Below are 24,998 nucleotides of genomic sequence, written 5' to 3'. Positions count from 1 at the left end.
CTTGGTACTTGAAGAAGAAAGGAGCCTTCTGCACTGCACCCAACTCTCTATCTAACCCTGCTTGAGTGCAGAGTTCAACAGCAAGGAACTCAAAAGCAGACTCAGTAACTTAAAACTGAGCCACAGCTTTAAAAAAAAAGGCAAACACTTCAACTAAATCTTATTAAATGCTGTGCCATTGGTCACAAAAAGCTGTAAATACTGCACATCCTCAGAAAATGCATTTACGGTAGCATACACCAAGTCAACAGCAAAGAATGCCATTATGTAACTTTGAGGACTCTCCTCTACATTCCTATAGAACGACCAGATCAGACCACAGGTATTTTAAGTTACTTTACAGCAGATTTCTAGAACACAGAAACTGTGTCTCTTTAGTCTGTTTTACTACCACAGACCCTCTTCTCAGGCCAATTTGCAGGTCTGCAGCCCTGCTTCTGGTGGCTGAAGACCACCTAGACCAAGCTCACAAAAGTAACCACACGTTTTAGTGCAGTTTCAGGCCTATCCTGGAGCCCCCCAATAGCAACTAATCATATTACACCTTTTGTCAGGACTAAGCTTTTCAGTACATTATTTCATCTTCATCTACAGCTTTGGGAAATATAATTTTTAAAAAGTTGTTTTTTTCAAGAGGCATTACAATATGGAAAATCTGTCATTTCACAACCGAGTTAGTAATGGTGTCCCCTTCCTGAAAATGTACCCAGTACTTAAACTCAAGTGTTCTTGCAGTTAAGATGCAACATGAAAATTTGAGCTACAGCCAAAAAATCCACTGGCTCCACACACAGATCCTGTAAAACTGCACTGTCCCTACATCTACACATCCAACATACAGTGACACCACCATCCCACCTGTATGCAAACGTTTATCAACACTTGAAAAGCACTTTGATGTTCCCAGGACAGCCTCAACTCATTTCTTATTCTGAACATTCTCAGAAACCAAATTCCAACCTGATAAACAAGAGAACTCTGAACAATCTAACTTTTGAAAAGGCCAAGAGTACCTTCAATTCAAGAAAGAGAAAACTGGGCTTACTAAAAAGAAGGTTACGTCGAGCAGCAGGACAGTTGGGATTCCACCAAAAGTTACTCCTTGGAGCACCGTGCTGCCCTGGGCAGTGCTGTAGCAGTAAGTCTCATTTGTTCTGTTGAAAGGTCCACTCCTGTTCCCGAAGAAGCCTAGATGAGAATGTCCAAAACCCAGAAAATAGAAAGGGTTCATTTTGTCTATCCCTTTAAAAGAAAAGAAAAAGAAAAAGAAAAAAAAAAAAAAAAAAAAGAAAAAGAAAAAAAAAAGGTGAAACCAACTTGTCAAAAGCCTGGATGGTGTTTGTGAGATATACTAATATTACAAGTATAAAAAGTGCAGGAAGGTGCAACCAGAAAACTGCTTTGGAAAAGAAGGTGCCTTTGACAATCTCTTCCCTTCACATGTGAAATATTTTGCAATAACTGGCAGGTGCAGCTACCAGCAGTGCCCAGAAAAGAATTCCAGACATCTAGTGAACCACATCCTCGACAGAGATCTGAGGACAACTGCAGAAGACCCCTCCCCCAAAAAAACTTCCCTATCATTTAATCTATAACATCAAACGACATATTCCAGCCTGGACTGTGATTCTAGGAATCACACAGGGCATTACACATTCCCACAGCAGTTTGAATATTTTATTCCTGATTTATGAGCATGTGTGAATGCACCAGCATATGAACTTTGAATTTAAATGTCAAAACTTCGAGATCATTAACAAATTCACCACTAATTCCACAAAAAATAACTACTACACAAATACACATGCTCCTTTCCATTCTCGGAATACTGTGTGACTTTCCCTTTTCAAAATAATTCAACTGAAAGGCCAGCACAACAATTATCTTATGTCACAAACAAGAAAGAACAAAGAGCATTTGTCAGAGAACAGACATCTGCCTCATTTTGGTCAACTGACCTGATCAGATAAGGTAGTACCATACAAGAATGCACGAGATTCGGCTATCGATACAAAGTTCTTTTTAGCAGTGCAGGCAATTGCTTGCTTATTTTGGGGCTTTCCACTTCAAACATTTCCTTTCTTGGATCTTATCACCTTGCTGATTCCCAAGTACTGCTTCATGCAGAACACACTTCTGACTGACAGATTCACAAAGAAACCACTCCCCGAAAAAACCCTCAATCCTTCAAAAGCAAATATTGCAGGTCCTCATCACACAGGTCCAGGGACACCACTTTTGGGATGTCGTGCCTCTAAGAGGAATGCACATGTCTCTGACGACAGCGCTGCTCTGGATGCTGAAAACGAAACAAACTAATACGAATAACGAAATATTGTCCTTTTAAACAGCGGGGAAACAGCATGCAGAATACTCCTCCCAAAACGGCACTTGCTAAATGTTGGACAGCATGACACGGTGAGGAACAAATTTCATCTCAGCTGACGTGTTTCATCACAGGGAAGAAAAAAAAAAAAAAGATAAAGAAAAAAAATCCTACAACGCCCACAAAAGTTGTGCCGTGACTCCATCCCTGCTTTCTACGGACTGAAATTTAGTGCTGACGGAAAAGAAAGCGCCTTCGGGAAAAGAAGGGCCTTCGGGAATCTTCAGCACAAGCCCACGCGCTAAACTCTAAGCGCCACACTGGAGTTTATCAGGCACTATTTCCAATTCTCGAAAGCTGTTCTTTTTAAACAAGCCAGCTGCCAGGAAGATAAAGGGCAGGGGAAGCCCTCCCACGGGTGGGGCTGCGCCGCAGGAGCCCAGGGAGTACCGGCACGGGCTCCAGGAACGGGAGCGGGCTCCGGTGCGGCGCTGGGAGCCCGGCTGCGCTCCCGGCTCCGGCGGGGACGTGGAGCCGCGGCGGGCGGGGCCGGCTCCCCCAGGAGCACGTTGGAAATCGCCGGGCTCGGCCCTGGCGCAGGGAGCGGGTCCCTCCGAGCACAGCGGGGTGGGCTGGCTCAGCTCCCCGCGGGGAGGGGACGCTGCTCCCGGCGCTGCCCGCCCCGACCCCGCTGCGGGGGTCCCGCTGAGGAGCGGCCGCGCTCTCCTAGCCCGCTCCCCTCCCCGCGGCCCCGCACGGCGCCGCTCTCGCCCTCCCTTACCTGTGCCGGGGCAGCCTCTCCTACCCCCTCCCTTCCCTTCTCTGCCCTGCCCTTCCCTGCCCTCCCGCACCGTCACCTCACGGGCGGTCCCGGCCCCGGAGTTACGAGCGCCGGCAACAAGTCCCGTGCTCTGCGCATGCGCGCGCGGCCCGCGGTCAGCGCTCCCCCGCCTCCGGAGCGCGCTCCGAGCTTCCCGCCGCGGCGCGGCCCCGCAGGCCGCTCCAGCCGGGACAGGGCCACCGGCACCGGGACAGGGTCACCGGCACTGGGACAGGGCCGCCCGCACCGGGACAGGGCCATTCGTGCTGCGAAAGAGCCACCCACGCCGCGAGAGTGCCACTCCGGCCGGGACAGGACCGCCCCCGCCGGGAGAGTGCTGCCCCCGCGCCTCCCTCAGGGAACGGACCCTCAAATAGCCAAGGGAAATCTGCTTCTACTGTCGAATTTGGAGAAGAGGAGGCTCCAGGGAGACCTTGGAGCCCCTACCGATGTCTTAAAGCAGAACCAAACAGAGCATTTTATAGCGCAGGAAAAAAAAAAAAAAAAAAAAAAAAAAAAAATATATATATATATATATATATATATATATATCCCTAAGAAATGTGAGATATGATTTCTAGAGAGATTCCACAACTCCAGGTCTGGTGAAGTGGGCAAGCACATAGGTGGAAGTGGAGCAATTCGTACACTGAGATAATAGAATCATGGAACAGAGTGGTTTGGAAGGGACCTGAAATACCACCCATTCCCCCACCATGAGAGCAGGTTACTCAGAGCTCCATCCAACCTCGTCTTGAATACCTCCAGGGGTGGGACATCCACAGCTTCTCTGGGCAACCTGTGCCAATGCCTCACCACACTCAGAGTGAAGAATTATTTATTATCTAAACCTACCCTCTTTCAGTTTGAATCCATTCCCCCTTGTCCTATCACTACATGTCCTTGTAAAAGTCCCCCCATTCCTGCATAGAAAGTCCCTCTCCAGCTCTCCTGTAGGCTCCTTCAGGTACTGGAAGGTGCTCTAAGGTCTCTCAGGAGCTTTTCTCCAGGCTGAGCAATCCCAGCTCTCTGGGCCTGTCTTTGTAAGAGAGGTGCTCCAGCCCTCTGAGCATCTTCATGGTCTCCTCTGCACTTGCTCCAACAGGTCTACATCTTTCTTGTGCTGGGGGCCCCAGAGCCAGACTCAGCACTCCGGGTGGGGTCTCTTGAGGGCAGAGTAGAGGGGGAGAATCACCTTCACTGATCTTCTGGCCAAACCTTTCAGCTGGTAACTCTGACATAAATTAGTAAATTAATGGTAGTAGCATGAGTGTTCCATGAAATATGCATAGCCCCTTGTCTCCATACACCTACTCATATGTTGTGAATTGGAAGAATACCCCAAGGCTTAGGCAGTTTAAGTTAATGAGTCTATGACAGAGCTGGGATAAGACCAATTCCCACGTATCCATAAGGACATTATCCAAAGGACTATCCTTTGGGGGGTTCATTGCTTCCAGACAACTTGCCAGAAACAGTACAGCAGGTACCTGCTGTCCACCTCTTCTCTGCCTTTTATCTTAGTGTTCCCTCCACAGCCGTTTGATACCCAGCATTGCCAACCATCCTCATCCTCCTGTACTTTCATCCTTTTCCCCTGACTGGCAGGACTGACCTCAGTGAGCAGCAGGCGTATGAGGAAGAAGAAGATTATGGTCTTGATGAAGATGGAACTGTTCCGGGGGAGCCAGGGACTACTTGCCTTCACAGGTTTGCGCCCCTACCTGCAGTCTCATGGATGAAGCAGCAGTGATGTCTTAGAGCAGCAACCCACGCTAAAACCAACCAAAAATAGTTAGGGCATTGCAAGGGTCAGTCTGATGTTACATTGATCAAAACCTCTGTTATCTGCTGACTTTTATGTTTAAAAGCAATTAATGTCCCAGCTGCCAAGAAGCCACTGTCTGCTCCATTTGACAGTCCTGACCATGCCTCTCCATCTTTAACTCCTTGTATTCCCATGTATTCAGACACCATGGATTACTTAGGGCCCTGCACACATAGCTGTGGTCCTGCTCCCTGCCACTTTATGCATCCAGAATTGTTTTGCTCTGCCAAATCCTTGTTTCACTTTTCAGGAGTGCCTAATCAGTGGAGAGCAGCATCTGGCTGTACGCATGCTATCTGTTTTCTCTCACTTCATCCCACAAAAAGGAAAAAGTCCTGGTTATCTGCAGTCACTGAGAGACATTTGAAGACAGAATTTCATCATTTACCTAGCAGATGCACTGTAGATAATCTGTTATTATAAACTGTCTGTAACAATTGCACTAGTTAGAAAATGATATAAAAGTTCTCAGCTCAGAGGGCTTCAGATTCGCTGCTGGAAGAAAGAAATCCCACTGTTGTTGAAGGATGCTAGTTGTTTTACCTTTAAACACACTCTCCCTTATCTAGGGCCGTGTTGGTGGGAAAGTTGTTTGGCACAAGTGTCGTAGAACTATTGTTCCATACTGCTTTTTCTGGAACAATTCTTCCTATGGACAACTTATTTCAGAGCCAGGATTTTACAGTGGAATAATTATAATCGCTTTCTCTTCAATTAAGTTTCACTGGTATAGGTGCAGCGAGTAGATCTGCCATGTAGGTGAAGCTTCAGTGTATGCTTGCAGCTCTTGCACTTCTAGGACCAAAATCTGCTGGTTTTCTCACTGATTTCCTAAGCTGTTTGTACTCTTGATTCTTGCAAGGTTTTTCAAAATTAAGAAGGCCTTGCTCTGGTTAGATTATCTTACTCTGTAGTGTAAAATAGGTAATATTCAGTGATCTCAACACTTTTGTCTTGACATTCTTCAGTGTGATGACTTTTGCCTAGCTACAAAATAATTTTTCCCTCTCTCTCTCTCACAAGAATAACATCAAGCTTTTGTCATTTGTTTTTGTTCTTCCTCTGTCTAGACAGGCTCTTTAGCTAAGTGGTGTGATTTTGTTTATCTCTAATTTCAACAGCAGAGTCACATTTCCCTCCTCCCTACCTTTTGTAAATAGGGTTTTGTTTACCACTGTCTGTTCTTTTGGTGACAAAAGCCACATACTGTCATTAGTTCACAAACGTTTAATTATGTTGCTAGAGCAGATGGAAAACCACCCTCTGGACCTAGGGAGCAAGTCAATAGACTCTGAAATCCTTCCATCTTTCTTTTATTTTTCATCCTCCATATCCACTTCAACAGCTCTTTAGCACCAGGTTGAACAAGTGTGCGAGATATTTACACTTCCACGTGCGGCTCTTCCCTTATTTATTAAATGACCTTATGGCTGAAGAACTCCCTTGTCACTTTAGTTTGATTTATCACAGCAGGATCTCCCCTGATGGGTGAACTCCCAACAGGACTTCAATTGTCTCTGGAGGTGAGTAGCAGGTGGCCTGAGCTTTGCCATGCGTGGCAACTCTTGCTGTGGTTTCTTCTCTCTGAAGAAACTCATCAGCCCAGCTTGCTCTTCCTTACTTATCTGCCTATTCAAATACACCTTAATGGATTTAATTCAGGCTTCCAGCCTGGCACCCCTTTGCTATCTTTTAATCTTTGCCTTCATCTGGCAATCTGTTTACGAGCCTCAATACACCACAGGATACAGTGTGGGCATTATGGGATTTTCCTTTGAAAGGTCTGAGCATTAAAATGTTTATAATATGAACAAACAAATAGAAAAATCTAGACAGATACACAGATTTAAATGTCATAGTACAAGTCAGCAAGCAGCAAGTCTTGATTTAAATTGACAATTTACCCTTCTTTTCTCTATATTGTTTTTAATTGTTTTTGCCATGCTGCTTCTCATTCATAGACTAATAAGGGACTAATATGTTGACTTTCAAGGTAAAAATAGCCTTGCATTAAAGTTGGAATGTATTTTTATTAATCAATACAACAGATTTAACCAAATCAATACAACGTTGGTCAATTCAACATATTTCACCAATTATAACTAGCCATGTATGATAGAAATTTGCTTTTCTTTTCTTTTGCATTTTATGTCAGATAGGAAATGGTGAATTTAGCATTGGTATTGATGCTCGAGCATGATTCATTTTTCTTGTCATCTTCATCAAGTTATACTTGGATGAAAACTGGAATTTTATTAAAAAGCACAGGAAGCTGCAATCTAAAATAGCAGTGCTGAAAAGTACGGGAGGAAAAAGTAGGCTTATTGCAACACACTTTGCATAAACTTGATTTATGAAGTGGTGAATCCATGAGCTTCCTCATCACTTACCTCTGGGCAGGGTGAGGTTCTAAACCTTGTTTTTTGGGGGTAGTTGTGGGTGTGGAGAATCCCTTGCTGATACATAGGATTGTTAGATTTATTGTTAGAGCTTGTCACAATGCAACTGCTGTTGGTGTGTCACACTTTGGTACAAAACTAGGGCAAGGTGGCCTGCAGTGTGGGTGACTTCATTGTTTCCTGAATGTACACATTATCTTAATGCTTATCCGTGCTTTAACCCCAAGTGTATAGAAACTGAAGAGACTTAATGCATAGGTGGCACAGCACTAACTATAATTAAGGCTGCTCCCTAAGTGAGAGAGGGAGATGGAGAAACCATCTGGCACAATCTGGTTTGTCCCACTGAAGAGGAGAGCACCTGGCCTCATGAGCCATTGGATTTATCAGGCACCAGGTGTGCTTGTTACCAGTATGAAATATCAAACTACTCAGGGCTTGTGAAGTTTTCCCATTCCCAGGTACAACACACATTAGTTTTACTGAACAACTCCAGTGTCCTTGAGAGCCTCTGTGCTTCACAGGTGTCCTCACCATACACAGTGACTCCTGTTGCAACAGTACTTAGGTGAGCCCTGGACAGAATTTAGCATCCTTGCCCCAGGTTCTGCTTTCCCTGGAGCACAAAGATGAGTGGTTGGTTGTGCAGGAGCCACAAAATGCTCCAGGAGATCTTGCAGTCTAAACCTTTGTTGGGTCAATTCAGCTGGGTTTGCTGCAGCCTTGGATTGAGAGTAAATTTTTGTGAAGCAAGCTTTGAAATCCCGGTTTTAATACAAATAGGTCAGAAGAGAAACCCTAGTTTTTCCTCTTTTATTTTTTTCTTTCCAAACACTACCCAGTTTGACAGCTTTGAAGTAACTACTCGCGGTTGATCTGCTGTGTCTGCATTCTATCTGCAGAGAGTCCAGTGAGATTCCCAGCTTTTAGACATAAGAACCCTGTTCCAAGGCCTTGGTGACAACACTTTCTGGTTTACTGTCTTGATTTCCCTTAAAATGTTAGCATCAAACATGCTGCTTGATCATTTATAAATTTATAGATAAAATATTTTTTAAAGGACTTTTATAATGAGTAGTCTCTTTTTTTTTTTTCCCTGTTGGGCAAGAATTCCCCCTTCCCACTTCTGGATTTACAGATGAAAAGAATTCAGCGTCCGAACGGTGAGGATTTCAAAGAGCTGACAAGGTCTGAGTTACAATTTCCACAGCAACAGCGACTTGGCTCCTTTGCAGAGAGAGCAGGCGAGCACGGGGGGCCACTAATGACAGCAGGATGATCCTGGTGAGCCCAAGCAGGGGGTCAGGTGCCAGGGATGCAAGGGGCAAGTGGCTGGAGTGACTTGGTGTCAGGATGCAAAGTGGCTTAAGCAGGAAGATGTGAAGAGCTGTGGCCATGGCAAACAGCCACAACCAAGGGCAGTGAGGCCTTTTCCAGCAAGGAAGATCCTGAACCTGGGGGAGCATGGCTTTAGTAGAGCATGGCTGGAAATAGTGGGGAGCAGCAGCATCCAACCTGTTCCAAGTGCATGACTGCTGCTTGAGGCACACTGCAGGCATGTGGATGCTTGCTGTGTGCTTTCTGACACCTGCACTTTAGGGAAGAAGAGTTGCTTAAATCTGTCTATTTCTTAGTGTGTGATTACCTGTTGGAAATACTATCACCATACTTTCTGATTTTCCCATTCTTGTCTCTCCCTGTCGACTCTTTCCTTCCTCTTTCTGTAGCTTTTTTTTCTCCCCCATTCATCCTTTCTCATATTTCCTTTCTGTGATTCTTTCACTCACTTTAAATCACTTTCTTTTCTTTCTGCTTCATCTTTCTCCTTTCAAATGTATGCAAAGGACATAGAGGTATTTCCTCACATCTCTTCCAAGTGGACTAGGCAGGTTTGACATTGCCTCATGAGTGGGAGTGTGGCCTAATCTGTGTAAAAAGGGAAAGTAATGTTGTCACTGCAAGCTGAGCAGCTTAGACACACAGGTGATCTATGGATCAGTGGAGAACTTTCTCCCCTGTAACAGATGGCAGGAGGGACACGGCTTGTTTTACTAAGATACTTCAAGTACGGTAATCATCAGAGTCTATTGGTGATTAGAGTTTTGTTGATAGAAGCTGTGTTTGGCTGGTGCCTTTGAAAATCAGCATATTTATTTTGGTGTTTAAATATGGACTTGAAAATTTTGGCCGAGGCAATTTGCTCAAGGTCATAGTCTTGACTCAGGGACAGAACTGGGAAGAGAACCCAGATGTTTTCAGGTCTCCTTTCCTACTGATATTATGTAGTTTCAGTAAAGCAGATGTTTATATTTAGATTCACTGAAGTAGATGTTTATATATTCAGGTTATATATCAGGTAATGATGGAGTGAGTGGTCAGAATGAATCTGGGAGAAGTTAAGAGCAGGTCCTGTAAAGTGGCATGGTTTCTGGAATGAGATGAACTCCAGGATGGAGGAAAGGATCAGCGTTACAAGGGAACACCTAGGCAAACTATTCCTGCCTTCATAACATGGTGCACCTTTTCTTTTACACCCTGTCTGGGTCAGTTCCTGGGGCTGTACAGGCACAGCTAAAGAGAGCAGGTGCTGCATGCAGAGCCCTGGCATGAGCACACCTGAGGTTTGAGGCCCCAAATTGCCAGCTGCTCTGGACAACAGTGAACCAGGGTGATTATAATTCCTTTGCACCGTAGTTCCTGTGAAGATTAGAAGAGTTTCATACGTCAATGTAAGAACTTGAACTTATTTTTCAAATTATCATAGTGAGAACATTTCTGAGTGGACATGAAATTGTGTTAAGGAACCAGTTCCCATCCACTTAGGAAACAAGACCACTGTGTTCTGTTATTGCTGTAGTTTCTAGATCAGTTTCAAGGCAATACAAGCAACAGTGTATTTTCACATCCTATTACGAATCACAGCATATTCTCATTTAGGACAGCCAGTGTTCAACTTTTTACCAGCCTGGAAACATGGTGAAGATCAGAGGTAAACTTTCTTACCACAAAGGACTGAAAAGAAATCAAACAGTGAAGCCTTCAAAGAGTTTTAAGAGCCAAGTTTCTGAGTCTGCTTCACATAATGATTTTCAGATTCCTCCCATTAGATTTGCAGAAACTGAACTTCCTTGAGAATATTGTTTTCCTGTACTCTGCCTCTGAGGTTTTCCAACCTGATCTGGTCAAAATGATCAAGCATTTCAAATTAATTCTCAGGTCATCTTTGTCTCTGCTCAAATTGTGGTAATTATTTCTAGTTTTGCTGTCACAGGGCAAAATATGCCTTGCTCTGTTTTAGAATCAAAGCAGAGAAAAGGGACTAAGCACGCAAGTTTTGCTCAATGAAAAATGGACTCTAAATTCCTTCTTGTACCTTTGAAAAATCTTCTCCATGTGTATGATTTGTCAAAAGATGCTGAATTCTGTACTGGCAGCTGCTGAAGCTAAGAGCCATGCTGCATAGATAAAATAAATTTTAGTGACCATGTCTTTAGTTATTCAGCCTGGAAAGCTGACAGATGCCAGCTTCAAATGCATGGCATTTCCTGCAGAATCACATGTCAAAGCCAAAATTAAGGTTCAGAAATGCATTTGGTTGCTGTGTGGAAACGTTGGCCATTCCTGGAGTAATGGTTTTGAATAAGCAAATGGCAAGGTAAGAAAAGGGTAAAAAACCAACCAAACAAAAAAAAGCCCCCAAAAAACCAACAACAAAAACCAAACAACTGAAGTTTGTGTTTCACGCTTCAAGTGACCTGACCAAGTGTGGCTAAATTCCCTTTTAAAATCAAATGACCATGATGCATCTCCCATGGTGCTGCAGTATGAATGCTAAAAGGATTAAAACTGTCAGGTCACAGAGCTTTATTTCTTGCTCTTTTAAGGGCCATGTTATATCCGAGACCTTATACTCCTTCTTTACATAGATATGAGTACATGGCAGGAAATTACACAATTTCCTGTGCCATGAAGTAAAATACCCTTTTCTGTTCTGCTTTGGAGTCAAATGCACAAAAAAAAGAAAGGTTTTTTTCAGTTATTTTCTTTTGAATTCTTGTTATTTAAATAGTAGTAACATTCAAAAATGTTAAAAATCCATACCGTGATGATATAAATATTTAAGTGAAAACAGCTTTGTAGTAACCACTTGAGTGGGAGCAGTCTATACGCACACCCTTCTTTCTGAAAATTGCAGCATTATATGAAAACAAAAGAAAATTAGGGGGCTATTTTGATATTTGTTGTTGTGCAATTCTCAAACAAACCACTTAATCTAGACAGAAGAGAATAAATAATAAATCACCACTAAATCACTAGATTGTAAAATTGAGTTAATGATTTGAAATTTTATTAACAGACCTGAAATCTTTTAAAATGCATTTCAAATAATACACGGGCCTTTAAGACCACTTTCCAAAGAGACATCAGCACTCTGAAGACAAAGAAAAACTTCTTGCAAAAGTTCATTGCAATACTTACAGCCTCTTTCTGTTTAAAAAGAATGAGCATCAAGCATCAGGATGAGGGAGTATCGTCTGATGCAGATGATAATTTCCAAGTTGGTTTGTACCTCTCGAAACTCCCAGCTTCCTGGAAGCCTCTCAGAAATGTTCTCCCTGTATGAGCCCAGCTCACCCAGAGTTCAGACAGGCAGGCCTGGCATCGTTGCTGGACCCATTCAGAATTCTACCTCACCATCCTTTTGACCACAGCCCTAGCTGCTGTTAACATCAAGGACAAAAGCCATGTGCAAGTAATCATTTCTGAAACTGAATACATCTAAGTCCCATGGTGTAAAACCCACTGACACGCAATAGCCCCAGAGTCACTTCAGCAGCAGATGTTACAGATGGAAAACAACCATGTGAGTACTTTAGCTCATTTTCCTGTTGTTGTAGGTATCTTTTTACCAATCAGTAGATTTGCTAAGGCACTGCCCAAGCTAATTTTGAATATCTCAGTGAAGACTAGCAGAAGCCGTTGGGCAGCTGCTCTTCACTCTATCCGATGTACCAGATTAGAGAAATCTAAACTATCAATTCTGTCTTGTCAGCTCTGTGTGTTACCACTTTATTTTGCCTTCTGCAGTCTTGCATGGGGTTTTGTAATTTTCTGTGTGAGTAACAGCACTTTTTAGAGGCTTTTTGCACTCCACTAACAAATTACTGTTTTGCACAACAGCTCATTATTTTTAGCAGAAGAAATTGCTTTTAGGTCTCACTCATCTTGACCTTTTATATTTATTTTTGGCCTGTAGGAAAAAAGTCTTCCAGCAAAGTTAGTAATGCAAATTATTCAACTTGCATTAACATGTATTTCATAATCTTTCTGCCTTTACAACTTTTCCTGGTAAGAGAAATAAACTATAGCTGCTAGAATATAGTGTTATTCTTTCTCTGTCTGAGTTAGGGAAAAGTGATTCATTTTCTCTCTTTCTTAGCAAAAAAGGACAGTCTGTTCAGTGAAGTGAAAGTTATTAGAGCTAAAATTAACTGGAGGAAATACAATCCATAATTAAGCCAGGTTACTCAGTGCCACAGATGCAGTAAGAATAGTATTCCAACTGCATTAGCGTGAGAGGAAAATGGGGACATCGCTCTGGTTTTGGAATGTCAAATGCCACACAAACTTGGTAAAGGGCTATGGGACATTAGATCTGCACATTAAAGCAGAAGATATGTACTTCTTAAAAAAGCTGATAAAATTCTACAGTATAAATACAGTTGCAAGGAAAAAGCAGCATTTTAACTAGGCCAATAAATGGGCTCTGCTTAGAAATTAAGTGGTGCTCCCACAGAATTTATCTATTTCTCAGTAATTAGGACAGTCCTTAATGAGGTGGTGTAAAGCAAGCAATTCAGGGCTGTATGCTTATTTATCTGATTTAACTACATTAGTTAAATGTCAGTGTTTCTGCCAGCAGCTTATGCTGCAGCCATCAGAGCAGTGATGTCCTGCTTCCTCAGCTACAAACAAGGAACCGACTGGGGCGGTCGGGAGGAGACTGCTGAAGGCATAGAAAATGCTGTATTTAAACAGTTGTGTTTGCTTTTCTGTTAAAAAAAAAAACATCTCGAAGACCTCCTTTCTGCCAGAACACTGGCACTTCGCAAACGCTGCCAACACAAACCCCTGCGAGCGAGCCAGCTGACATCAGCTGACCAAGGACACAGGGAGACTTTGGACATTTCATCCATTCCTCCTCAGACAGACAGCCTTTTGTCCTGGCCATCTGACCAAAACAAGCTCATGAGTAAAAGCAGAAGCTGCCTATGGAAGAAGTGCTTATGTCAGTGCAGGCTGAGATACTCAGCCCCAGAAGAGAGGAACCCAACAGGATGTGATTATTCCGATATTTCCATTGGAGATGGCCGGTTCCGTCTGGCCTGTACTGGTGACGAGGAAGAACAGTCTCATGTCCTTGCCTAGATTAAATGAGCTGGACAATTTCTGTATAGCTCAAGCAGGTGATTTTTTTGGACCACAAAAGTTGCCACTGAAATTGGCTCCTTGGCAGGAGAGTAAACACTGAGGACTGAGGCTGAGGTTGCAGCATCTTTGGCATGAGATCTGTGCACTCAGAGCAACCACGATTCATCTCAGACATGGGACATGAAATTCCATTTCCCAGAGTCAAGTTAGCCAGAGCTCACAACACAGATCTAAAGTCTGTTTTATGACTTCATACCACTGAAAGTGGAAGGGAATGCATGGCAGGCAGGTAAGTCAGGCGATACCTGATTGATCACAAAGCCTTTTGGCACAAAAATTAACAAGACCAAAATTTGCAACAAATCACAACCAGCAAAAAGATCAACACAACTGCATTGAGTGGCTCTGCTGTTTTCAGTCTAGCCCAGGGAAACACCCAGATATCTTGTGTTATCAGGCCTTACCTTTTAGAAACTTTTCCATGCCAGATACTTGCAGAGCAAGCTGAGGCCATGGGGAGCAACCTCCAGGGAGCTGTCCTGGGCCACAGAAGTCCTGGGTGCTTCTGTTCTGTCTTTGTACACTGAGCAAGCTATTCATGCTCTCCTATGAAGGCTGAGAGAGATGGGGCCATTCAGCCTAGAGAAGGGAAAGGCTCTGGAGACTCCTTAGAGCACCTTCCAGTACCTAAAGGGGGCTTACAGGGGAGCTGGAGAGGGACGCTTTACAAAGGTATGTAGTGACAGGACAAGGGGGAATGGCTTCAAAGTGACAGAAAAGTTTAGATTCTAAGAGGAAATCCTTAACTGAGAGGATGGTGAGGTGCTGGAACAGGTCCACCAAAGAGAAGCTGTGGGTGCCCCATCCCTAGAAGTGTTCAAGACCAGGCTGAACGGGGCTTTGAGCAGGGTATGGTGAGCTCCACACTCTGTGTCTCAACCTGCTTTCCTGCAGAGGAATAGAGGCCCCACCACCAGCATAGGCCATGACAGCCAAGAAAGAAGCTAAAGATTTCTGTGAAATCCCACTTTGAGGTGTATAGCCTGGGTTTGCTTGTGGGATTATTCAGTTTGGAGCACTGTTGAATAGCTGGTGGGTGCATAGGTGAGGTGGTGTGAGAGGGGCATGTCCTCATGCATCGCCTGCAGTTTACTTCCAATTTTGAAGCCTCTAAATGGGACCTGCAGAGTTCTGTTAGCTGTGTAAAACTTGGGGTGCTTGAGGCTGAAAAAAGAATGTGAAACAGAACTGTAATTGAATTATTTTTTAACTTGGAATATTTATGCAGGCTCAACCACTCCTATTTTTACTTCTACACTCCTAAATTCAGCAGACCAAAATCTACACAGAATTGTGCTCCCAACTCCATAAGACAAATGTGTTGCACAAACATGGGCACCTCTTGGAGCACACAGAAATTTTTGCCTTTTGCATCACTCAAGCAAGGACTGTTTTAACATGGGCCCAGCTGTAATACAAAAAGGGTTATGTCCATGGCAATTGAAATCTTCAAAAGTTTAATATTCAGACCCTTAATTCTGCAAATACATTACAAACATTCTTGTTTCCCAGGATAATAGCTACATAATTAGAGTAAGCCTTTCTCTTTGGTCCCATTGGACTTATTTACCATAAATCATTGCACAGATGTGCCTGGCAAACATCTTACAGAAGTGCTTGTAACAAAATTAAGAGCTTAAATATAGAGATTCCCTCTCCACTAAGTACTGGCTTTTATTAAAACTGGGAGTTGCTCATACTTCACCCCTTGCAGCCTCTTTGAATCCTCTGTTTGACATTTCAAAAGTGCCAAGCAGGTTCTAATACACATTACACCGAAAGAGCTATTATAAAATTCCTGACTTTTTCTTGTTTGCACGACAAAGGGGGAATGGCAAATCCTCCAATTGGACCAGATAATCACTCTCCTGTGAAAAGCCTGCAATACACATCCTCTGTTTTCTTCTTAGCTGAGCTTCAAGTGTGTTTGGTCAATAATTTTATTTTGGGTGTGAAGCTCATAAATCACTTTCCAATACACATTGGACAGTGGAGAGTCCTGGTGGATTTGGCACCAGCCCCAGGAGAAATCACATCCGGATACAGGAAAGCTGGGTGCTGCTGGAGCAATCAGACACTTTCATTTCATGTTGTCATGGTCTTTTGAAGAACACTCACTGCAGAGTAGGACCACTATCTGGAGCAAATCGGATGCATAAATAATTCTGGGATCGTGTCTTCTGACATAAGAGAGAGACCATTACAAATCCATGGGCTGCAGTTTTATCCAGGTGACCATATAAACCTAGCAAATTCCCTGCTGGAACTGAGCTGGCCAACACTTAGCCCATCTGCAGAGAACTTTGTCATCCATCTGAACATGGTTCAGGTGGCTTCCAAGCCTCTGACACAGCTCACTGTGCTACCAGTTCTTTTGCCTCGGCCTTTGGGAATCGGTAATGTGCCATTTGGAGAGACCGTCCTGAGGGAAGAGCTGGGTGTATGGAGCTTTCCTGAAGGGCTGAAGGGTCACAAAGGTTTCAGAATAAAACCTTCCCTCTTATTCACAAGTGCGGGAGTATTTGACATAAGCTGAACTTGAAGCCAACAAATGAAATGGATATTTGTCACTGCTGTTTGTGTCTTGGGAGTGGATGTATTTTGAATTGATATACAAATGCATGTCTAAAATTCATCTCCGGAGAAAGATGCTGCACAAAGTGCAGGATTAAAGAATGCACTGCCTTGGGCCATACACAGGCTGTTACTTTGTAGTCTGTTCCATTTTCCTCTTAAAACTCAATTTAGCTAAATAAGGTGCCCTTTTGATATCCAACAGAGGCTTTATCATGTTTAAGAAGACAAGTTTCTTGAAAGGTTGTAAAGACAAAGTGAGCAGTAACTGAAGTGTTGAGTGGGGCTCTTTCAGACGGCTTTATTGCCTTCCCCTGAGTACAAAACAGGCTGCCTCCCTGCGCTGACACTTGTTTTAATGAGGGATGAGCCACAACGGGGTGATTTTGTACAAGTTCATTACATCGCATCCTCCAGCCAGACTGTCCTCAGGGCACACCATTCAGCCTGGGCATTGGGTGAAACTGGACCAATTTAAATCATTTACAGAGGCATTTAAAATCCAAAGGGCCTTTGATGCTGAAGACATTTGTATGTAGGCTCAGGTATGTGGCTGCTGGAGAGGATGAAAATCTGCCCCAAGTGCCATGCTCCTTCATGCTTTTAACAATCACATTTTATTTCTTCAATTCAATTCTCCTGGGATTGGTGCCAAAAATAGATTTCCACATCTTATGCCAGCAAAGGCCAGGGAAGAAAAGGGCATAAGTTTCCAGTTTAAATGTTACAAGGTAAACATCCAGCCTCCTCACCCCAACCTTCAGATCTGCTTCACTCTCCAGAGCCGGTGCTCTATTGTGGCCATTCAAAATACTGGTATCCTTCATCCGTGCTGGGGAATAGTGCAGTGGTTTCTCGTGTTCACTGAGAGGTGATCTGCCTTTACATCTTCTTCTTCTTCTAAGCATGAGTATTATGAAACCCGCAGGAATCCATAAAGAGTGATGGGATGTTTTTCTAAAATGTCACACCTGTACATTTTCCACCTTCTGTGAATTCAGAAGCAGCATAAAAGACCATAAATCATCCAACTGCTGTGATTGACTGCCCTGATTCATACACTTGACACAAATATTCAGAGATCAAAGTGGAACCTAACACCCCCCACAAAGATTTAAATGATTTTTCAATGCTTGTCCTAAAAATGAACATCCAGCTCAAGCTTCTCCTGATTGGTATTGGCTGGTTTAGGTAGCAAGTTCTCTGCAGTAAAGATTGATGCTGCCTTTAAGAATCATATGGTATAGTACATAAAGCAGTGTATTCTGCAATTGTGCTTCCTCCCTAGCAAGGCTAAAGAGGGGACCCTGATTGCTCAGGGAGCTTCTGTGCAAATATTTACAGGGAATTAAGAAAAAATTGAAATTTCTTCCCCGTGAAGGAATCTAGGAGCCCCCTAAAACTTCTTGTATTAACTTTGCAGTGGATGAAGGTGTTAAACTGGCATGTGTCTACCAACAGGGGAGTGATCCTTTTAAGTCCTTTGCTTCATCCCCACTTGTGAAATTTGTTGTGCCAGTGGGACGAGGCTGGCTATAAAACCCCAGCACCGGGGACCTCCATTCAGCTCGGGCAGCCTGCCAGCACACCTCTGCCGAGCGCAGCCCCAGGGAGATCCCCCCTTCATCTATCTCTGCCAGGCAGGGAGCTGCTTTGCTGACGGAGGAGGATGGACCTGAAGTGTGCCCGGACGCTCTGCGTGCTCTGCCTCGTCCTCACGGTCCAAGCGTTTACCCAGGAAGGGTTCAAGGAGGCGGTGCTGAAGCAGCTGGGGCTGTCCGAGGTCCCTAAACTTCATAAGAGAGACTTGGTGGATCTGGTTATCCCGGACCACGTCAAGAACAAGTACATGTCCATGCTGAAGCGCCAGAGGGTGAAGCGCCGAGCTCTGCCGAGCCTGGCTGGCATCCTCAGGGGGATCCCGGGACACACAGGTAATGTTTCTGCTGCTGGGAGCATCCCAAGCACCCTGCTGCCGCCACCGGAATCCGCCAGGGCTCTCCCGGCCGGCCGCAGGATGGGCAGAGGAAAGCCCCGAGGGGAAAGGGGAATGAGGGTCGGGTTTGGCTCCAAAGCTCAGCTGGGCAGAGGAGCTGCGTGCAACAGCACCGCAAAGATTAACCCGCACTCTTTGTACCTGGAGAGGGGCTCCCGCAGTCCTTCCAAAGGACAGGACGCTGCTGAGCTTCATAGGAGCCTTGGTACCCTGGGAACAGTCTGGGCAGGTGGGGAGGGGGGAAAAAAAAAGTGCTGGCCATGTAGGTTTTGGGGGAAATCTACAGCAAGTCCTCTAATAGAAATCACACCTCTTGGGGGATGTTTCACTCTCTCTCATCTCTTTTTTGCTCAGGCTTGTTTTTTACAGGAAAAATGATCAAGGAGGAAAATAGCCATACAGGTACAACAGTGACTGCACAAGGGCACTTAGAGCTTATTGTGCTTTCAAATGACATATACAGCACCCTGGGCAGCAAATGAAAATACTTTTTCATTCCAAGTGGTGCAGTTGCCTGCTTTCATGCCCAGCACCGGCACAGAGGTGCACATCTTTTGAGGTCTGCTCAATTTGAGGTCATATTATGTCGGAGTTTTAGTTTTCCCAGGCTGCAGAGACTCAGATAGGAGAATAATTAGGGCATTTGCAAGGCATTGATTCAAGTATGCATTAGAAAAGGTGTATTTAGTGCCTGTCTCTGCCACAAGGGCTGGGAGCATGGGAGGAGTGTGTTGTGATAATTGTGCATGAAATATGGTGGCTTTGCTCAGTAGGATGGCAGTGACAGGCCAACTTTTTTTGTCCTCAACTGCGTCAGGCATGACGGGAGAAGTCCTGTACTCCGACACAACCACACGCCAGAAGCTGATGTTTGACATGGAGGGCAGAATACCTAAAAACAGCGAAGTCACAATGGCTGAACTGAAACTCTTCAAAAAGCCTCTGGACAGAGCAAACCTTCCTGCCAAGCAGTCTCACAGGCCCGTCTCCAACGCCAGAGTCAGCGTGTACTGGGTGCAGCGGCAGCACGACGGTACCAACAGGACCTCCCTGATAGATTCCAGGTAAGAAAGGGGCCTCTGCTGGAGTTACAGGGTTTGGGCCCTCTGGGGTGCATTTGGGTATCATGTGGTTGTGCCTCAGCTCAGTCTGATGGGGTTTACATCTGTACAACCAGGTTATATGGCCTCTAAACACAGAATGAGCTTATAAGAGCAGATATTATGCTAAGATTGCAATATATGGTGATTCTTCGAAATAATCTATGAAATGATGCCGTGTACTGCTATGTCTTCCCCTCTAAAATCCCCCACCTGGCCCAATTCTCTGTCACTAACTCAAATGGGTTAGTGGCTGCAGATATTCTTTCCACTGGCCATTTCATTAGCTGGTTTTAACAAGTAAATTATGCAAAAAACCTCTGATTTTGTAATGGTGAGCTCAGTGGAAGTTTTGCAACCCCTGAAGGCAGAACTGGACTGGCCTAGACACTTATGGCCCTAATGCAGCTCAGACAGGAACAGGTGGGAGTCTTGTGTTTGCCAGGTTGTCACCAGTACTGAGGCTGCACATAATCCTGCACCACCTAATTTATTTGTATGAGCACATAGAGAGGGTTTTTTCTGTCCCTTCAGTGTCTGTTAGATCTGCATCCTTTGTTCTGAGGTAGCAATTAAGTGCTGTGGGTGCTCGCCCAGAGCAAAAATGATCGTGTAATCAGGGCATGTGACAATCTACAGGAAGTAAATTACCCTGTTGCAATAACTTTGAGCCCGGGGTTTATCTGATGGGCTTTTCTAATGCCAACCCTTGTCCTGCAGGCTGGTTCCTATTCGTGAGTCGGGCTGGAAGAGCTTTGATGTGACCCAGGCCGTGCATTACTGGCTGAGGAACAAGAGGGAGGAGCCGATGTTCCTGGAGGTGTGGATCGAGGGGGAAAGGATGGGCACCTACGCCTCGGAAATGGCCAAAGCCGTGAGCTTCACCTCGCAGGACCCCAAGGATAAAGCCCTAGGCAAGCCCGAGCTGGTGCTTTACACCCTCAACTTGGATGACTATGGGTACGTATGAAACCTAAATCTGTACTGTCTCTGGTGTAAAGCTGTCCCCGAATTTTTGTGGAGGCGTGCAAACCCAGGGTGGGCAAACCCGGGGCAGGCAGCTCTTACCCTCACAAGTGCTGACCAGCTGTGAATGGAGTAGTTAGAAAGCTACTGCTGAATCTCACCTCTCCTCTTCCCATATCTGTTGTCCGAATACTCAAACAAACCCTGGGCACGGCCCAGGTTTCGGGTCTCACAGCCCAGCCGTGCTATTAGCAGCAGGGATGATTTCTCCCGCTTCCCAGTTTCCAGTTACAGCGCTCATTCCTGTTTCTCCCTCGGCGTCCAGGAGCCCTGGGGACTGCAGGGAGGAGGCGGTGATGGGGAAATCCACCTGCTGCCGGCAGAAGCACTACATCAGCTTCCGCGAGCTGCCCTGGGCGCAGCACTGGATCCTGGAGCCGGCGGGGTTCCAGGCGTTCCGCTGCTCCGGGAGCTGCCCGCAGCCGCCCCGCGCCCTGCGCCGCCTCGGCTCCGGGCAGCGCTCCTGCGCCGTGGCCGGGAGCTCCCCGCTGCCCATCATCTACCTCGTCAAGAGGGGCAACAGCACCGAGATCGAGGCGGCCGAGTTCCCCAACATGATCGTGGAGAGGTGCAGCTGCGTCACGGACGGCGTGGCGCTGGTGTGACTGGCCCGGGGTGACATCCGTTCCCCGCGGCCCTGCGAGAGCCGCCCCGGCCCCCAGCCCCGGGGCCGGTGATGAAGGTCCTGGGGGGTTCCTGCTGCAGGGGTCAGCAGCTCCGGAGCCCTGCTGCCCTGCAGAGAGAGCGCACTTAGAGACGCTGCCCGTGTAGAGGGGCTCAGAGGAGCGAGCATTTCCCGTACGTGAGGGGTACCTAAGGAGCTTAGTGCCTCTCGGGGCCCCCTTGATGCCAGCTGAATTTCACTGAATTTATTTCAGCCCCACCCTGGAGTATTGCAAACAGCAAAAAGAAGAGTGCCCATCACCAGGTGAAGAACAAATGCGTGGGTTCAGCTTTTCATTTTTAGGCTGCTGGGTTTGGTCCTTGTCTGTGCAAGCTGTGTTTTTGGTGAGCTGGAGAGCAGAAGCACTTACATGTATATAATCTGTACACATACACACGTGCACACACATGTACAGAGTGTATGAATAAATGTGTGCATTGTCTACATACTGGATAGCTACATATTGATTACATACATATATATATGTACATAAAATATTGCCTAGAGCTCAAAGGAACATATTTATGTGCATATATATTGCATGTACATATTTACATGTACATAAAATATTATCTGAAACTCAAAGGCTTATATTTTTGGCCCCTGCACCACGGGCTGAACACAGTTTTAGGCAGAATTTAGAGTCCCGGAATCAACAGGAATATTAGGACTTAGGTCTGCTTACATGAGTAACAGTTTGTTTTTCCAATTCTGTATTACAGTTATTTCAATTTAGGGATACTCTTCAAGTTGTGTGTGCTTTCAAAATCAAGGAAACAATAAAATACAAGTATTAAAGTCACCATGCGTTTGCTTATATTTATTCTTAGATCTAAAAGTGGAGGGGAAAGGATCTGACATATTTCTGTGCCGGCTCCTATAAACATAAAGTAATAATTCTCCTCAGCTACCTGTGGGACCCCACCTACTCCTAGTGAAGCTTATCTGCTCCCCCAGGGGCTGGGCTGAATCAGCAGGCAGAGCAGAGCCAACACTGCCAGCGATTCATCCTGAGCTGCTGCGGGGTTTAAGCCAACACTTTCTTAAAAAGAAAACCTAGAAACTTATCTGCCAGCAGGAGGAGGTGCTCTCCTCGTGGGCCGCAGCGGTGACAGAACCTGCAGGGCTCAGCTGGAGCTGTGGTGCAGGAAGGGACGAGCTGCCTCCCATGGCCTTCCTGCCCAGGGGAAGCGTTTTAACTCTGACCCTTCCTGCTGGACATCTGACCAACACATACCCTGGAGAAACGCTGTGATCATGTGGTTTAAACCCTTGCTGAACTGTTGTGAGCTGCTGGACAGGGTGTCACCCATGCTAGTGATTTCCACCATCGAGTCAGACTCCTCTCCTCGGTTCATAACCCACTGAGACGGCAGCGGCTCTGGGGGTGAAGAATTTGCTGCTGACCTTCTCTGTTGGATGGTGAGACGTGGTCTCTGAGGCTCTGTTTGAACCTGCTGCCTGTGCAAGGCCTCTGAAATGTGTTTGTCTGGCTAGACAGGGTGACCATGGACCAGGGGAAAAGAGGGACCTGCTTGACTCTGCAGTGGCTGTGTGTCACCCATCAGGAAGATGGGACTGTTCCTGCTGCTCTGCAGGACCCCAGGCCTGGGATCACCCAGGCATCTCTGCCATCACCTCACGGGTAGGCTGGCACCTCTCACTTGTGTGAACACCTGTGGCAAAGGAGCTTTAAGGGGAGGGAAAAAAGGCAAAAGCCCAGACTCACCATTCACCAGCGCTGGGACACAGCACCATCGGTGGCTGGAGTCAGAAGGGGATGAGCCAGAACGATCTCTGGCCGTTCCCTTCTCACGGCTATGCAGTATCTATCTTAATGGCATCGGCATTCAGCCCCAGGTCCTCTCCACCCAGCTCGGGACAGGCCATAGCCTGAGGCCAGGAGCTCAGCTATCACTACCAAGAATAAAGTCGATGGTCTAACTTCACACTCAGCCTGGGGAAAGAAAGCGTTTGAGCTTGTTGCTGCCTGAGAATAAAGAGCATTAACCCTGCCTGCCCTCCAGCCTCCAGCATTTGGACTTCAGACATCATTCATCCTGCCTCCCAGGAGAAATTCCGTGCAGTGCAGCTCGGGGCGGGCTGTTGTGGGAAATGGGGAGCAGAGCATGGCAGGAGCAGCGCGGCGGACCAGGCTCCTCCCCGCCCCGGGATCCTGCGCTGTGTCCGGCGGCCCCCGCTTTGCACCTGGCTGCCTTCGCTCGGGTGTCCTGTGGACGGGAGGCGCTCACAAGCGAGCGGTGGGTCTGTGTGCGTGTGTGAGGCACCTGGAGGGCGGGGAGGGGGAGGCAGTGGCCAAGGAGACCCGGTGTAACCCTGGGGAGAACCGTGGGTATCGCAGGGCGCAAAGTTGTGGGCTATAAAGCCCTGCCTGCCCCGCTGCCTGCATGGACAATTGGATTTATTGCTAGGACAGCTGCACAGATGTCACGGCATCTCTGCTGGGGCTGGTTTTGAGCTTACCTTTGGATCGAAGCCGCCCACTTTTGGGGAGACTGGGCACTACTCCTCTAAACTCCAGATGGCTTTGCAATGAAAATGTTGCAGATTTGGAGGCTGGGCTGATGCGGAGAAGGCTCCAGAGACTTCTACACTGCAAGCTCCTGGGCAGAAGGCTGTGGATGAAACACTGCCACACCTGGGGCTTTTTCAGACATCAGCCCGTGCTACAGGTAATTATCTCCCAGCCTGTCATCTTCAATCCGGGCTGCATTCGCTGTGACACCTCCTGTGTGCTGTTTGCATGGGTACAACTTGTAATGCACACAAAGGCTGCCAAGCTGTTGTGTTCTCCTTTCCGTCTGAGCAGCACCAGTCTCCGAGGAAAGGCAGAACATCTCACAGACCTGGCAGCAGCGTGCTTCAGCATTGTCATTGATGCTGTGCTGTAATAAAATAAAAAAAGAAGAGCAGTGCAGGGGCGTAATGAACCACATATAACCAGAAACTACTTTAGAAATATGCAACGGCGTTTTAAGGCAAAACCAGCGTTAAACTGTCAGGCACCCTCCTGCACTGCTGAAAGCACAGAGCACCCAAGTGCTGCTCAAGGAGCAGGAGGTGTGTCCTCTTCACGTGGAGGACTTCAACAGCCCTGTTAGTCCCACACTCCAGGCTAGGTTCTTGTGTGAGCGTTCGCGTGGCAGCGCCCGAGCTGAATCTTATCAGAAGCATGAGCTTATCATGAGTGGGAGCTCTGGCTGGCCCTCATGGCCCTGCTCACAGGGTGACCTTCAAGGGCCTGCAGTGCTTGATGGAGCTGGACGTGGGGTCTGGAGCTGGTCCTATCAATCATAGGAAAGCTTTCCTTAAGAGAGAGGCCTGGGCATGCCAGCAGCACTTTCTCTCTCCATTATCCCTCCCCGTTATCTCAGTTCCAGGAGAGAGTACAAAAGTTTCAAGCCACAATAAATGCAGCTGCTAGCTGCACTACATTGCCCTGTGTGATCTCTCCACGGTTTCATTTAAACGAAAGCTGCTGTCCCATTTTCTTTCAAAATCCACGAGAAGTTGCAGCTTTTCCCAGCAGGTGAGAGCTTATTTCCTCTCCCTCTCTTGTTTTTTCCCTTTTGCACTTCACAGACTCCTACCAAGGGTGTCTGACACTTTGCCTTTCAGGGCAGCCTTCTAATTGCCTATGTAAGTGGAAAGTCAGATGCCCAATCCACATCCCAGCAAAGGTGATAATCAAGGATCTCCTTTGGCTTTGGCTGGCAACAGCTGGAGTCTGGGAAAGGGGAGCCCAGGGAAAA

General features: G+C 46.1%; 2 protein-coding genes and 1 long non-coding RNA gene across 7 annotated transcripts in view; 1 reads left to right on the top strand and 2 right to left on the bottom strand.

Annotated features, from left to right (window-relative positions):
* Nucleotides 1-3,261, bottom strand: part of TMEM63A (transmembrane protein 63A) — a 30,601-nt gene extending 27,340 nt beyond the window's left edge. Inside the window, exons 1-3 of one of the 5 annotated variants that reach the window (XM_040058816.1) lie at nt 3,178-3,222; nt 1,959-2,299; nt 1,046-1,242 (exon numbers count right to left, since the gene is read on the bottom strand). In XM_040058816.1, the coding sequence (XP_039914750.1) occupies nt 1,046-1,231 (186 nt within the window). In that variant the 5' untranslated portion in view covers nt 1,232-1,242; nt 1,959-2,299; nt 3,178-3,222. Of the gene's footprint in view, nt 1-1,045; nt 1,243-1,958; nt 2,735-3,107 lie in introns of those variants that run through there. The other 4 variants (XM_040058814.1, XM_040058818.2, XM_040058813.1 and 1 more) reach the window with 4 other exon arrangements.
* Nucleotides 3,262-18,108: 14,847 nt separating this feature from the next.
* Nucleotides 18,109-21,909, top strand: LOC120750471 (left-right determination factor 1). The gene is made up of 4 exons (XM_040059225.1): nt 18,109-18,373; nt 19,265-19,499; nt 20,256-20,495; nt 20,827-21,909. Exons 1-4 carry the CDS (start codon nt 18,109-18,111, stop codon nt 21,164-21,166), a joined length of 1,080 nt encoding a protein of 359 aa, XP_039915159.1. The 3' UTR covers nt 21,167-21,909.
* On the bottom strand, nt 18,693-23,903 carry LOC120750472 (uncharacterized). The gene is made up of 3 exons (XR_005700006.1): nt 23,710-23,903; nt 22,955-23,182; nt 18,693-21,294 (listed from the first exon to the last, which is right to left on the bottom strand). It is a non-coding gene; the product is annotated as an uncharacterized LOC120750472 (long non-coding RNA).
* Between the last annotated feature and the right edge of the window lie 1,095 nt (nt 23,904-24,998).

Source organism: Hirundo rustica, chromosome 3, assembly GCF_015227805.2.
Source record: "Hirundo rustica isolate bHirRus1 chromosome 3, bHirRus1.pri.v3, whole genome shotgun sequence".
NCBI classification, from domain to species: domain Eukaryota; kingdom Metazoa; phylum Chordata; class Aves; order Passeriformes; family Hirundinidae; genus Hirundo; species Hirundo rustica.
Note: the sequence above shows the minus strand (reverse complement) of the source record. Positions and strands in the feature narration are given on the sequence as shown.

What these genes read in the sequence shown, in the direction of transcription:
- LOC120750471 (XM_040059225.1), top strand. Translation starts at nt 18,109, where the DNA reads ATGGACCTGAAGTGTGCCCGGACGCTCTGCGTGCTCTGCCTCGTCCTC. An exon ending in GGGGATCCCGGGACACACAG is followed by an intron (nt 18,374 to 19,264) that starts GTAATGTTTCTG and finishes GCATGACGGGAG; the next exon opens with AAGTCCTGTACTCCGACACA. An exon ending in ACCTCCCTGATAGATTCCAG is followed by an intron (nt 19,500 to 20,255) that starts GTAAGAAAGGGG and finishes CTTGTCCTGCAG; the next exon opens with GCTGGTTCCTATTCGTGAGT.